This window comes from Halichoerus grypus, chromosome 5, assembly GCF_964656455.1.
Source record: "Halichoerus grypus chromosome 5, mHalGry1.hap1.1, whole genome shotgun sequence".
In the NCBI taxonomy this organism is placed as follows: domain Eukaryota; kingdom Metazoa; phylum Chordata; class Mammalia; order Carnivora; family Phocidae; genus Halichoerus; species Halichoerus grypus.
In genome coordinates this window covers 84,494,898-84,510,577 of record NC_135716.1, presented here as the reverse complement: position 1 = coordinate 84,510,577, position 15,680 = coordinate 84,494,898, and the positions used below count along the sequence as shown (strand labels likewise).

At 43.8% G+C, this 15,680-nt stretch overlaps 1 protein-coding gene and 1 long non-coding RNA gene across 7 annotated transcripts in view; one reads left to right on the top strand and one right to left on the bottom strand.

The window, feature by feature from the left end:
• Positions 1–6,830, bottom strand: part of THEM4 (thioesterase superfamily member 4) — a 40,976-nt gene extending 34,146 nt beyond the window's left edge. For all 6 annotated transcript variants that reach the window (XM_078072423.1, XM_078072428.1, XM_078072426.1 and 3 more), the window contains exon 1: positions 6,694–6,830. In XM_078072423.1, the coding sequence (XP_077928549.1) occupies positions 6,694–6,792 (99 nt within the window). In that variant the 5' untranslated portion in view covers positions 6,793–6,830. The remainder of the gene's footprint in view (positions 1–6,693) is intronic.
• A 201-nt stretch (positions 6,831–7,031) lies between these two features.
• LOC118552378 (uncharacterized) overlaps positions 7,032–15,680 on the top strand; it is a 604,572-nt gene continuing 595,923 nt past the window's right edge. Inside the window, exon 1 of the long non-coding RNA XR_013447914.1 lies at positions 7,032–7,157. This is a non-coding gene — a long non-coding RNA (uncharacterized LOC118552378). The remainder of the gene's footprint in view (positions 7,158–15,680) is intronic.

The following is a 15,680-nucleotide window of genomic DNA, read 5'->3' as shown; positions in this document are numbered from 1 at the left end:
TTCCTCCATGTAAAAAGTGTTACCAGTGGGGTATGCAGGAGCCAGAGCACAGGGGAGAGGTGTTTAATTCAGATGGGGGGTGGGGTGGGGTTCAGGGAGGAGTTCTTTGACCTGAATCTTGATTTTGATGTAGGGAAGATGTTAGGGTTCGAAGCCAATGGCCAAGAAAGAATTCTTGAGCCGTCTCCAGTGCAAAAAGTGGTTTTATTAGAGCACGGGAACAGGACCATGGGCAGAAAGAGCTTCAATGGAGTCGTGAGGGGTGGTGATTATATACCTTCAAGTTGGGAAGGGGGTAGGGATAGGTAAGTCTCTAAGGAATTTTGGAATCAAGGTTTCCAGGATCTTGAGGGGGCTAGCTATTGCTGGGAAAAGGTCATTTATTACTGTCTAATAAAACCTGAGTCACGAGACCCTTCAGATGTGTATCAGTGGGTCATACGCTTGGGGGATGATTGCCAACATGTATCTGGTGGGGGTAGAGATAAAGGAAGTTTCCAATGAATTTTTAGATGTTAAAGTAGACTTACAGGATCCGGGGGGGCAGGCTAAGATTGCCTTTTGCCCTCAGCAAAGTATTAACATGGAGGCAGCTGAGTTCCTAGAGGAATATGTCACTTTGCCTGTTTCAAGGACTTGTCAATGGGCTGTAGGCAGTAAGGAAATTTACTAATTTTTCTTCTTTGTTTCCCACATCAATTGAACAAGCAGAAATTAGCCAGCTAGAAAGGGTATTGTAGGCATATGCAAAAGCAAGGAGGCATGACAGTTTTGTGGGGCCTCATAACAACCACACTTAACGAAATATTTATGAAGTAGGTACTAATTATTATCCCCATTTTACAGATGATGAAACTAAGGCCTAAAAGAAGCCTGGCTTTGTTTTAGTGCAAGGGGAAGAGCAGATGGCTACAGAGATGCAGACAAGGGCTTGGCTGGGAGAACTTCCATACTAAGCTAGTTGGCCTGAACTGGTCTGTATCTGCAGTTGTTCCCAGAGGGATTTCAATAGGGAAATGACAAGATCTGATCTGACCATCATAAGAAAGATAGTGGGAGGGACCAAGACTGGATGTGAGGACCCTGTGTCGAGGCTTTTAGAGGTAACCCAAGTGAAAATTATGACTGCATGAAGCAGATAAGGAGTAAGGGAAGAGTAAAAATACAAACACCAACCCCAGGTTTCTGAATTATGCAACACGGTGAGTGATAGAGCCAATTATCAAGAAAGAGAATATAAAGAGGAGGAGGAAGTTGGAGGCGGGGGGGACAGGTGCTTGGTGTCATAGTAACCATGACTTCCACCCATGCTATTTCTCTGCAGCACTGAGCAATGCTACCACTCATGCCCAGGCAGCAAGTGGAATGGTGCAGAGACCCTGGAGGGGGACAAAGGGTGACTTACGAAGGAGGACAAAGCAAATGGCCATAGGCACTGGAAAGGAAAAAATTTTTGGGGGGGGAGGGATCTTTTTTTTTTTTTTTGGCTTCAGCAGAAATCTTGGAATATTTAAGATCACAGAAGCTATCAACTCTATGGCATTCCACTTCCAGTCACCCTTGTTAATTCAGATTCAATGTATCTACAACACTTGGACTGAGACGTTACTAGGGTTCGAAGCCGATGGCCAAGAAAGAATTCTTGAGAAGTCTATGGTGCAAAAAGGTGATTTTATATTAAAGCACAGGGACAGGAGCCGTAAGCAGAAAGAGCTGCTGCACTGGGGTTGTGAGGGGTGGCTGATTATATACTACTGGGTTGGGGGAGGTAAGGAAAAAGGGAGGTTTCAAGAGAACTTTCACGTGCTAAAGAGGACCTACAAGATACCGGAGGCCTTGCCATTGTCAAGGTTGTTTTTCCCTTCTACCAAAGCATTAACATTAAGATAGTTGGGAGATTCCTGGAAGAATGTCACACATGTCCATGTCCCACCAGGAGTGGGGGCTGGGGGGAGGTTGCAGGGTGTCAGCTTATGCTCCGTCTTCAGCCATCCTTCTGCTCCCTCATCACGGACCACACCCTGATACCAAAACAGCAAGGCTGTGCTGTGATGGAAGAACCAGCCAACCAGCCTTCCACTGACATGCTGACACCTCGGCTGGCTCTGATCTGGCCGGCTCTGATTCTGGCCTGATGGTTGAGAATATAGGCAGCCTGTCTCAAAAACTCCACAGAATTAACAACTCCTTGACTGAACAGAAGGAAGTATCAACTTCATGAGGGGAAATGTGAGCAGGGTCGAGACTACTCCACTCCCTAACCCAGGATTTGTACCTTTGTTTTTTTCCTATGGTTTTGGATTCTCTATCTCTTTAGAACCCAGTTCAGAAAATTTGGGAAAGAAAGGAAAAAACAACTTATGGGTGCCTGGGTGGCTCAGTTGGCTAAGTGTCTGTCTTTGGCTCAGGTCATGATCTCATCCAGCCGAAGCAGGCTCCCTCTGCCCTTCCCCCCACTCATGCTCATCGGAACGCACTCTCTCTCAAAAATAAAAGCAAACAATGATAAATGTTGATGTCTTTCTACCAACTTATCTTAAATGTGATCTTTCTCTCATTTATTTAGGAGAGAGAGCAGGTGTGCTGGCAGGGGAGGAGCAGATGGGAAGGAAGAGGGAGAGAGACTCTCAAGCAGACTGTCCGCTGAGCTGAGCATGGAGCCTGACACAGAGCATGACCCTGAGATCTTGACCTGAAATCAAGAGTTGGTTGCTTAATCAACTGAGTCACCCAGGTGCCCCTAAATGTAATCTTTCTTAATACACTTGTAATTTCAGTAAGAAATGTATTTTTTCTTCCTGCCTCACCACTTAAAATTATTTAGTGCCCACTTTTTCATGTCCTTAATCTCAATTATCACCATTTTCAACAGCAGAAAAATAGTCCTTTAGACTCATTTACTATAATTTACCTAACCAGTTAAGTTAGGCATTTATTTTTTTTTTAAACATTTTTTTAAAAAGATTTTATTTATTTATTTGACAGAGAGAGACACAGTGAGAGAGGGAACACAAGCAGGGGGAGTGGGAGAGGGAGAAGCAGGCTTCCTGCGGAGTGGGGAGCCCGATATGGGGCTTGATCCCAGGACCCTGGGATCATGACCTGAGCCGAAGGTAGACGCTTAACGACTGAGCCACCCAGGTGCCCCTAAGTTAGGCATTTAAAGCGTTTCTAATCTTTTGCTGCTCTAAATAAAAATGTTCATTGGAAAATTATGAATATAGCCTTTTCTCTATTTTGGATTATTTCCTTAGAATCCAGTCTCAATCATGTGGCTTTTAAAGTACATGAATTCTGGAAATAAACACAAGTAGTCACAGATAAATATGCACTGAGCAATACATGCCAGTTGAGAGGTAGAACAGAATGTGTAGGATTTGGCTCATCCATAGGTCTTATTTAAATAGGCAACTCTAGGATGGATCAGTTCCAGCATCTTTTTATGGACCATGGTGATAGAGATAATTGAAGACTTTCGTTGAAAGATTTTATTTATTTATTTGACAGAGAGAGACACAGCGAGAGAGGGAACACAAACAGGGGGAGTGGGAGAGGGAGAAGCAGACTTCCCGCTGAGCAGGGAGCCCAATGCGGGGCTCGATCCCAGGAACTTGGGATCATGACCTGAGCCGAAGGCAGAGGCCTAATGACTGAGCCACCCAGGCACCCCAGAGATAACTGAAGACTTTTAGGAACTAGAATGACTCCCTTGGCTGTGGGCTCTCCTACCTGATTTTAACTTTGAAGTGTGGGATTCACTTAAACGCAGTGAACTTTTTAAAATCTGCTATATGCCTGGTTCTGTGCCAGGAACTGGTTAAGACAGAGACGACTTGGGCCCTGCCCTCAAGGGCTAGCAGCCTCAGGTGTGAAAAATACCGTAACAGAAGTACAAAAAGACACAGGAGTGACATTCAGGGAAAACTTCAAAAAGATGAGGACTGATGGAGTGATTTCTAAAGGATGAAAAGTTCACTAAGGAGAGAATGGGAGGGCTACACCAAGCAAAGGCACAGAGAGGTGACACAACTGTTTGACATGATGGGGAAGAACTGCAGGATTTCAGTCTTCATGGATGTAAGGTGCAATGAGAGTAGCAGCCAGATGTGGATGGCAAAGAAGGGGAACACACCATCGAGCCTCTTTGGCCTTAACACAGGGCTTAGATTTCATCTGCTAGGTCAAAGTTTCCAAACACCAAAATGAAAGATGATTTTAGGTAGCACAAGGACTACAGCATATGTATTTTTAAATACATAATACCAAAGGACATAAATAACACATCACACTTGGTGATCTCACAAATGTTATTCCTTAGGATGAAACTCATTAAAGAAAGGCAGTCTTTAAAAAAACATGAAGGTGGTATATGAATGATAAAATACTTTTTTCCACTATGGGGAGCCTTATGGAATTTTAAGCAAACAAGTAACATGAACTTAGGTTTTAGAAACCTTGCTCTGGTGTAAAGGATGAATTGAAAGGTGAGGGGAATCGCAGGGAAAGCAGTTAAAACTGTTGCAAAGATCCAGATGAGATATAGTTAGAAGCTGAACTAGGTATGGGGCACCTGGGTGGCTCAGTCAGTTAAGCAACTGCCTTCGGCTCAGGTCATGATCCCAGGGTTCTGGGATTGAGCCCCGCATGGGACTCTCTGTTCAGTGGGGAGCCTGCTTCTCCCTCTCCCTCTGCCTGCTGCTTCCTGGGCTTGTGCTCTTTCTCTGTCAAATAAATAAATAAAATCTTTAACAACAAAAAAAGCTGAACTAGGCAGAAAGAAATGAAGAAAAAAAAAGATTTAAGAGACTTTTAGGATACTGGGATCAAGGGATGTGGAAAGAGACTGATCATAGGGAAAACAGAAATAGGAGAGCCTTGGATGATTCCAGAATTGTAGCTTTGCAGACTGGGGCGGAAAGAAGAAAGGAGGTTCTTGTTACTGTTTGTGTTAGGAGGGGGAAGAGGAAGAGTGGATCTATAATTTTATTTTATTTTTTTAAGGTTTTTTTTTTCTTTTTTGAGATTTTATTTGACAGAGAGAGAGACACAGTGAGAGAGGGAACACAAGCAGGGGGAGTGGGAGAGGGAGAAGCAGGCTTCCCGCTGAGCAGGGAGCCCGATGTGGGGCTCCATCCCAGGACCCTGGGAACACGACCTGAGCCAAAGGCAGATGCTTAACGACTGAGCCACCCAGGTGCCCCTGGATCTCTAATTTTAGTTAGAGGCATGTAGATCCTAGGACCTCAGATGAACACTGATGTTGTGAGAAAAAAAATAATGAAAGTTTCAGTTCAAGAGGGTAGGAACTAAGAGATACTTGATGTAAGGGCACTTGGAAATTCCCAGCACAGGGGCGCCAGGGTGGCTCAGATGGTTAAGCGTCTGCCTTCCGCTCCCTGGATGGAGAGCTCCGCACCCCCCCCCCCCCCGCCCCCGCCTGACTCCTGGCTCTGCGGGGAGCCTGCTTCTCCCTTCTCCCTCTGCTCATGCTCTCTCTCTCTGTATCTGTGTCTCAAATGAATAAATAAAATCTTAAAAAAAAAAAAAATTCCCAGCACAGACTGTGTACCTGAGGGATAAATGTTAGGGATATCATTACCTTTTCTAGCCCTCTATAGAGGGCTTGATCTTTGGTTATATATTTTTCAAGTGGGACTTGTTAACTAAAGTTATGACTCCTTTTTAATGTATTTCCTTTTAAGATTAAGTTACTGAACCAAAAAAAACGACTTACAAAGCCTGTAAGTACTACTGTTAAATATTCTCAACACAGATTACAAGGCATCAACATATAATTAAAGAAACAAATTATCTTTGTTGTTGCGAGAGGAGCACAGGACATTTTCTTTTCCAAGGTGAAAGGTGGTATAGGATTAATAACCAGTCTGCACACATTATTCTTTAAAAGAAAGGTCTAAGAGCTTGCAGTTCTTGCTCAGTAAAAACTGTTCCCTCCCTCTAGGTTCCCTTAGAACTTCATTACAACATACAGTGTTTTAATTTTGCAATTTCATCCTTTTCTTCCAAACTAGATTGTGAGCTCCTTGAGAGAAAGGGTTTTCTTACTCATCTTTATATCATCAGAGACCAATGTCTTACATATTGTTGGGGTTTAATTAATAATAATTGAATACTTCAGTGAAGCAAAACATAGGGATAGAATAACAAGCATTATTTATTTAGTATTAACGCCAGGCAGCGCGTTCAACGTTACCTCATTTTACTCTTACAACAGCCTTTGAAGTTGAGAAAGTGGTACAGTTATCCGTTGGGCAGAGATGATCTGGGTGAAACCCTAGGAAGAGACACCGCTCTTCTCGCGAGCATACTACCGTAAAGGTCAGGAGCGGTTACTGCCTAGGTCAGACCCCAACTCCACCACGTGCCTGTGTGTGACCTTGCCCAAACCACGACCCAACTGGTCTCAGTCGCAGCGATATTCCTCGACTTGCTGACCAGAGACCAGCATCCCGCACGCTGCTTCAGGCCCGTGTCCCCTTCCTGTCCCTCTCCGCCTTTGGACCTCAGGACTGAAAGCGACCCCGCTAACACCGACGTTCGGCGCTGACGTTAGCTTTTACTGTGCGGCCAGCGGGTTGAGGATCTACAGTTCAGCGCGGCCATCCTCACCGGCTCCCCCCAGACAGAGCCTGGCCCAGCCGCCCGCTCCCGACGCCCGGCTCCCGGACTCACAGGCGGCGGCCGCGAGTCCCTCGCCGGCGGGGGCGCACCTCCCAAGCTGCCGCGCAGGGCCCCGGGCGTGCGCAGTCGTGAGGCGCAGCTCCGCAGCATGGCTCCGAGGGCGCGCAGGGCTCCGGCAGACACAGCTGCGGGGTCCGCCGGCTCTTCCCAGTCACCGACGAGCCACGTGACCCAGGGGGCGCGGCGTGAGGCGGGCGGGGCGGTGCCCTTAGGTCTCCGCAGACTTTGTGCCCGCGCCAGATCCTCCGGCCCAACTACTGTAACCGTCCCCCCGCCACCGCCGGCTGTAGGGGAAGGGGAGCGAGGCCCGGGAAGCGGGGAGGCCGGGAGGACCAGCCCCGACTCGCCCGCGGTTGCCGCGCCCCCCGCCCCCGGTCCCTCCCGGCCGGCGCAGCCGAATTCTGGGCGTGTAACCATGAAGTCCCTCCCGGAGAAGACAAAAGGCCCTCGGGCAGGTGGGAGCGCGCACACTCGTTGTTTCTTGTAGGCCACGGACATTTCCCTGGGATCGCGTTGGTATTGATTTGTACAGAGCCTTCCGCCGCCTAAGTGCATTTATACGCTTAAAATGCTCCTTTTCTGCCTCTTCCGCTGCCCCTCGTCTCCCGCCCCCTTAAAGGCCCGGGCCGAGCTAAAAGTCCTCTAAATCATGCTGTTTTTCAAAAAGAGAACTCGTAGGAGCACTTGAAGGATGTGTTCATCTCTAGCTTTGGAGATGGGCCTGAGCTCAAACTCCCCTCCACAACCTAACACTACAGACTCTGCACCTGGCCTCTCTTTCTTCATCTGTTTGTTGAGAATACTAAAAAGTGCACAACAGGATCTTCCCTTTCAGTGGGAGTCACGAAGTAGAAGTTAACCAGAAGTTACCTTGTACTTCCCTCAGGAAACTGCCCCCAGGGGCGCCTGGGCGGCTCAGTCCTTTAAACGTCTGCCTTTAGCTCAGGTCATGAGGGGTCCTGGCATCCAGCCCTGCCCCTGGGGCTCCCTGCTCAGCGGAGCCTACTTCTCCCTCCGCCCCTCCCCGCTGCTTGCGCTCCCCGGTGCTCTCCCGCGCTCGCGCGCTCTCTCTCTCCAATAAATAAAATCTTAAAAAAAAGAAAGAAGAAGAAACTGTTCCAGGCCAGTGGTGTGCTGGAGCTGGCTCCTACAAGCTCATGGGAGCAGACTTAAAAATTCAGAATTTGGGGGTTCTGGGTGGCTCAGTCGGTTGGGTGTCTGCTTTCTGCTGGGGTCCTGGTCCCAGGGTCCTCGGATGGAGCTCCGCATGGGGCTCGCTGCTCAGTGGGGACCTGCTTCTCCCTCTCCCTCTGCTTCCCCCCCCTCCCCCCGCTTGTGCTCTTTCTCTGTCTCTCAAATAAAAAAAATTCAGAATTTGGCTAGCCAGTCCTTAAGTACTGCTATTATTAAAATTTAAATTATGTCATGGGGCCTGAGTGGCTCAGTCACTGAAGCGGCTGCCTTGAGCTCAGGTCAAGATCTCAGGGTCCTGGGATGGAGCCCCGCATTGGACTCCCTGCCCAGCTCTGAGTCTGCTTCTCCCTCTGCCCCTCCCTCATGCTTGTGCACTCACTCTAATGTAAATAAAATCTTTTAAAAAAATTATGTCAACTTACAATTGAATAAATTGTATTAAAAACAGAGGTGTTTGATACTAAAATCTGTAACTTCCTAATTACTACGTTTTAGTACTGTCTGTGCTCTTGGGGTTATTTACCTTTATCGTATTTGTGTGGTGGGAATAGTAGGCTCATATCTTCCCAACATCCTCTTTAAGTCACATCACTTGGTGGCTAGAAATCCACTGCATGGGAGTATTCACTCAGATACTGCAAATGAGGGCCTTCTCTCTCCTTTTTTTTAAACATTTACCAATATACCATTAGTCCATCCTGAATTGAAGTCTTAAAACCCTAAGGGTTACTAGCATAATAGGTTACTAAAATTGCTTACACCCGGCACATCATTCATTACATGATATTTTCCCAACAATACACCTCTGTCACCACTCACATAGTAAAGGTGGAACGGGAGGGACCATTATCAGGAAAGATATATCAGAGATAAATAAACTTGGCTTTGGTCTTGGCGCTAAGTTCAGAGAGCCCCCTTCTACTTTTTTTTTGTGGGCAATTAGTATCCATGAAACTAATTTCCAATTATTCCAGCACCCTTTGTTGAAAGGCTCTCTTTTCTCCGTTCAATTGTCTTTTCACCTGGGTCAAAAACTGGTTATCCATATATGTTTGGTCTATTGCTGGACTCTGTATTCTGTATGTTAAGTTAGTTATCTTTCTTGATGCTAATCCCATACTGTCTTTATTCCTGTGGCTTGAAATTATTTTCAACTTTTAATTTCTTTTTCAAAGTTGTTTTGGCTATTCTAGATATTTTGACTTTCCATAGGAACTTTAGAATTAGCTTGTCAATATCTACAAAGAAATTGCTGGGATTTTGAATTGACATCTCAGCAAATGGAGTCTGCTCATGAAAGTTGTATTTCATCTACAAGTCTTCTTATGAACAAGTTATATCTTCCCATGTATTTAAATCATATGTAATGTCTCTCAACAATGTTTTGTGATATAGGTCTTGTACATCTTTTGCCATACAGACATACCTTGTTTTTGTGTGATTCTCTTTATTGTGCTTTGCAGATCTGTGTTTTTACAAATTGAAGATTTGCGGCAACCCTACATGGAGCAAGTCTATTGGTGCCATTTTTCCAACAGTATTTGCTCACTTCATGTCTCTGTGTCACATTTTGGTATTTCTTCAATATTTCAGACCTTTTCATTATTACTATATTTGTCATGGTGATCTGTAATCAGTGATTACGACTCGCTGAGTGCTCAGATGATGGTTAGCATTGTTTAGCAATACAGTATTTTTTTTTTTTAAAGATTTATTTATTTATTTATTTGACAGAGAGAGACACAGCGAGAGAGGGAATACGAGCAGGGACGAAGGCAGAGACGAAGGCAGACGCTTAACGACTGAGCCACCCAGGCGCCCCGCAATACAGTATTTTTAAGTTATGTACATTGCTTTTTTAGACATAATGTTATTGCACATTTAATAAACTACAGTGTAAGGACGCCTGGGTGGCTCAGTCGTTAGGCATCTGCCTTCTGCTTGGGTCATGATCTCAGGGTCCTGGGATCAAGCCCCGCATTGGGCTCCCTGCTCAGCGGGAAGCCTGCTTCTCCCTCTCCCGCTCCCCCTGCTTGTGTTCCCTCTCTCGCTGTGTCTCTCTCTGTCAAATAAATAAATAAATAAATAAAATCTTTAATAGACTACAGTGTAGTGTAAACCTAACTTTTATATGCACTGGGATACCAAAAAACAGCATTGGACTTGCTTTATTGTGATATTCGCTTTATTGTGATGGTTTGGAACCCAACCTACAATATCCTGAAGTATGCCCAAATTTATCTTTAAGTATTTCATATGTATGATGTTATTATAAATATTTTTTATCTCAATCCTTGATTGTTCACTGCTAGTATATGGAAATACAGTTACTTTTTAAGGGTGCCTGGGTGGCTCAGTCTGTTGAGCGTCTGACTCGATTTCAGATCATGATCTCAGGGCCTTGGGATCCGGCCCTGTATAGAGCTCTGCACTCAGCCAGGAGTCTCCTTCTGTTTTCCTCTCCCTCTGCCCCTCTCCCCACTCACACACACACTGTCTTTTCTTTCTCTCTCTGTAAAATAAATAAATCTTTTAAAAAAAGAAATACAATTACTTTTTATATATTCATCTTATATCTACAAACTTGCTAAACTCATTGGTTAGTTCTAGTAATTTCTTAATAGATTCCTTACATTTTCTACATAGATGAAGATGTTATCTGTAAATACTTTTACTTCTTTTTTACTATCCATACAGCTTTTATTTCTTTTTTTGCCTTATTGCACTGGCTAGAATCTCCAGTACAATGTTAAATAGTAGTGATGAAAACAGACATCCTTGTCTTATTGCTGATCTTAGGGGGAAAGTATTCAGTCTTTCACCATTAAGTATGATCTTAACTGGAGGGTTTTTGTAGATGCTCTTTAACAGGTGGAGAAGTCCCTCCTATTCCTAGTTGGCTAAGAGTTTCTGTTAATGGGTGTTGGATTTAATCAAATGCTTTTTCTACATATTGAGATGATTAGGTTTTTTTTGTTTGTTTGTTTCATACTGGGGTGCCTGGGTGGTGCAGTTGGTTGAGCCTCCAACTCTTGGTTTCGGCTTGGGTAGTGATCTTGGGGTCATGGGTTTGGGGCCCACTTTGGGCTGTGCTGTCAGTGCAGAGTCTGCTTGAGTTTCTCCCTCTCCTTCTGCCCCTACCCCCCCCCCCGCCCCGCCATGCATGCTCTCTTTCTGTCTCTCAAATAAATAAATAAAACTTAGAAAAAATTAAGTAAAATAAAATTTGTTTCATATCATGAATTACACTGATTTTTTTCTTTGTCCTCTGACCATGTGTTTCTAATGATCTCTACATGTGAATCTATTCTTCACAGCAGAGATTACATAGAGCTAAACACATGATTTGTAGAGGAAGAACAACAGCATTTCAAGACTAAATATGTGGAAGAGACCAGTGCCAGGTGTCTTTATGTTTGCTAAAATAAAGTTTAGAGATGTAACTGAGACTCGTGCTCAAAAGGGAAATTATGTATAAATAATTCAGATCCAAATAGGACTCAGTTCTTGATAAACAAAATCTGTATAAGTGTAGGTGGTTTCAAATAAAGAAATAGATAAAATAAAAAACGTGCATATGTGGAAACTGAAATGCAGGATAGGCATGTATATGTCATATGAATATGTATATACATATGTCATATGAAAGATAGTGTGTGTCATGATTAAAAATGCAGGTGTGGGGGGTGCCTGGGTGGCACAGTAGGTTGAGGGTCCAGCTCTTGGTTTCAGCTTGGGTTGTGATTTCGGGGTTGTGAGATCCAGCCCCACGTCTGGCTCCGCACTCAGTACGGAGTCTACTTGGGAGTCTCTCTTCCTCTGCTTCTGCCCTTCCTGCTTGTGCTCTTTCTCTTGCTCTTTCACTCTGTCTAAAATAAATAAATAAATCTTTAAAAAAAGTGCAGGTGTGGATTCCAGAATCAAACATCTGGATCCGAATCCTGTCTTTGACACAATATGTGTGGCCTTGGGCAAGTTATTTATTTAACTACTCTGTGCCTCAATTTCCTAATTTGTGAAATTGAGATTACTTTCTAGAGTTGCAGGAAGGATTAAATGAGACAATACATAAAAAGTCCTGGAAACAAAGCAAATGCCTATTAAATATTAGCTATTATTGTGTACAAAATACATGGAAGACTTAATTCATGAGTACTGCAGGCAATTGATTTCATGTGATATCTATCGCCTTTTTGGCCTGTTTCCAGTCTCCATGCCTTTTCAGCACTCCTGGGAATATCTGAAATGCACAATAGACGTGTTCTGCTTAGTCCATTTCCTGCCACTCTTACTACAAACTCCTCCCAGGAAAGCATCTCACAAATAGCAAGGAACAAGCACTGAATGCCTAGATGACATTTGAAAATGGAAACTTAGTACTTTCCCCACATCCAGCTTTGGAAGACTATTGCCCCATTACCCTGGTGGCTGAAGATGTCAGAAGCACTTGGCTGTGGTTCCTGGCTGGCTTCTCTGCATGTTGTCTACGGTGGCCCTTGGTTCTTTCAAATGCCCAGAGGCCTCAGTTTAGGGCATTACCTCCAAGCAATTCTGTCATCTGTGGTGGATCCTCAGCTCACAGCTTGGCTTTCTGAGTAATTTTGAAATCAGACACTCTTCTTTTTCACTCATAATGGAGGAAAAGGAGAAAAGGGTTAAAGCATGATTCTTTTTCATTTTATTTCTAAGATTTTATTTTTAAGTCATCTCTATACCCAACGTGGGGCTCAAACTCACAACCCCGAGATCAAGAGTTGCACGCTCCACTCACGCTCTAGCCAGGCATGCCTGTCGCGTTTTTTTTTTTTTTTTTTTTGAGACGTAACCCATGTATAACACTATATTAGTTTTAGAGGTACAACATGAAGCGATAATTGGTATATATTATGAAATGATCACCATAATGAGTCTAGTTAACCTCCATCACCACACAGTTACAACACCAGTCGAGTTCTGAATGTGAAACTAATTTTGCTTTCCTGGGATAAAACCACATGAGGTATTTTGGTCTGTGCTTTTCTTATAATATCTTTTCCTGGTTGTAATATTAAGGGTAAGAATGGCCTCATGGAATGAGTTGGGAAGTTTTCCTTTCTCTTAAATTTTCTGGAAGAGTTTGTGTAGAATTGGCTTTTTTTAATCCTTAAATGTTTGATAGAATTCACTAGTGAAGCCAACTGGACATGGGGTTTACTTTGTGGGAAGGCTTTTAACTACACACTGAATTTCTCTAATAGATGCAGGGCTGTTCTGTTTATTTCTTCTTAAGAGTTTGTACTTACAGCCTATATTTAGAGTTTAACTTATCATTTTCTGCTTTCAAGTGACATTATACCACTGCATGTACACTGTAAGAACCTTGCGGTAATGTACTACTGATGAAGTTTTAGAATGTAAGTGAGGTCCGGAGCCAACGACCAAGAAAGAGTTTTTAAGATGCCGCTGGTGCAAAAAGGTGGTTTTATTAAAGCACGGGGACAGGACCCGTGGGCAGAAAGAGCTGCTGCCCTGTGGTCTTGAGGAGAGGCTGATTATATACTCAGGAGTTGGGGAGGTGAGGACAAAGGGGTCTCCAGAAGGACTGTCATATGCTAAAGACTCTCAGGATACTGGAGGCCTGGTTATTGTCAAGCCAAGGTTGTTTTTCCCTCTAATGAGGAACTAATATGAAGACAGTTGGGAGTTTCCTGGAGAAATGTTACATTCCTCCTATCACACCTCCCTGTCAATGGATTTCAGGTTCAAAAGAAATTCAATTTTATTTACATTTCCTTCTGCCTCAGCCTCCCTCAATTTCATGTAGGGGAGGGTGATGTTAGGGCTTCAGGAAACTGAGTTATGGGTCTCTGGAAGTTAGGTTATTGACAAGAAAGCTTCTTCCTTGTAAATCACTAGGACACTTGTAAACTGAGGGAGACTCCTGTCCTGCAAGACTGTGATCTCTATCAGTTAACCATTTGTTTTTCCTTTAGGGCAGCCCAGAGTGCCTGAGGAATGTTACATATATCCCAAAGTTGGCGGGGGGGGGGTTGTAGGGTGCCAGCTTCCGCTTTGTCCTCAGCTTGCCTTCTGCTCCCTCATCACTACCATTTCTTCCCTCGTGGCCTTTATGGACGCTCTTTCTTCCCTCTCTCTTTTTTAAAAGATTTTATGTATTTATTTGAGAGAGAGACACAGAGAGCATGAGCCGGGAGAGGGGCAGGAGAGGGAGAGGAACAAGCAGACTCCCTGCTGAGCCCAGAGCCCTATGTGGAGCTTGATCCCAGGACCTCAAGATCATTACCTGAGTGAAAGCAGATGCTTAAACTTTTTACTCTTGGATGCTTTTAGGATTTTCTCTTTATCACTGTTTTGTTTTTTAGCAAATTGGTTATGATTTGCCTTGATGTGGTTTTTTCATATTTCTTGTGTTTGGGGTTCATTGGGATTCTTGGGTCTGTGGATTTATAATTTTCATCAAGTTTGGAAAATTGTCAGCCATTATTTCTTTAACTGTATTTTCAGTTCTCCCTTCTCTTCCCTTCTTTTAGGGACTCCAAATACTTGTATATTAGGCCACTTAACATTGTCTTGCAGCTCACTAATGCTTTCTTTCCAAATCTCATTTAAAATACTGGTATTTTCGGGGCACCTGGGTGGCTCAGTTTGTTAAGCGACTGCCTTCGGCTCAGGTCATGATCCCAGGATCCTGGGATCGAGCCCTGCATCAGGCTCCCTGCTTGGCGGGAAGCCTGCTTCTCCCTCTCCCACTCCTCCTGCTTGTGTTCTCTCTCTGTCTCTCTCTCTCTCCCCCCATCAATTAAATAAATAAATAAATAAAATCTTAAAAAAAATTAAAAAAAGAAAAAAATATTTATCTTTTCTCTCTTTCATTTTGGATAGTTTTTATTGCTATGCCTTCAAGTTCACTAATCTTTTTCCTTCTGAAATATTTAAACTGCTGTTAAATTCCATCAGTGTATTTTTCATGTAAGATGTTGTAACTTGATTTGGGTCTTTTTTATAACTGCCTTTTCTCTACTTAACCTTTTGAACTTACAGAATACAGAGATAATAACTGTTTTATGTCATTTTATGCCACTTCTAACATCTGTGTCAGTTCTGGGTTGGTTTTGGTTGGTTGATTTTTCTCCTCAATATGGGTTAGATTTTCCTGAGTGTGTATGCCTGGTAATCTTTGATTAGAAGAGGAAGAACTGAGTGTCAGACATTGTGAATTTTACCCTGTTGGGTACCTCATAGTTTTGTATTCCTGTAAACCTTTTTTTCCCTGTTTGTTTGTTTGTTTGTTTTGTTTTCCTATAAATATTCTTGAGCTTTGCTGTGGGATGCAGTTAATTTATTTGGAAACAATGTGATCCTTTGATCCTTTTGAGTCTTGCTTTTAAGATTCCTGAGGAAGGACTAGAGTAGCATGTAGTCTAGGGCAGGATTTCTGAAACTCAGCACTGACTTCGGGCCACATGGTGCTTTGTTGTCAGGAGGCTGTCCTGTGCACACAGGATGCTTACTAACTTCCTGGCCTCCCCACTCGATGCTGGTACCACCTCACTGCTAGTCCTACAGTCAAAAATGTGTCTACACATTACCAAATGTTCCCTGGAGGAGGGGAGCAAATTTGCTCCAGGTTGAGAACCATTGGTCTAGGGCTAATTATTTCCAACTACTGAAGAAAGACTCTATCCAATGTCCTGTGAACCATGAGGTTTTCCGGTTTAGCTGTTGGGAACAGGCTCTTTTCTGGCCCTATGTGAGTGCTGGGCACTGTTTCCCCTGATTCTCTC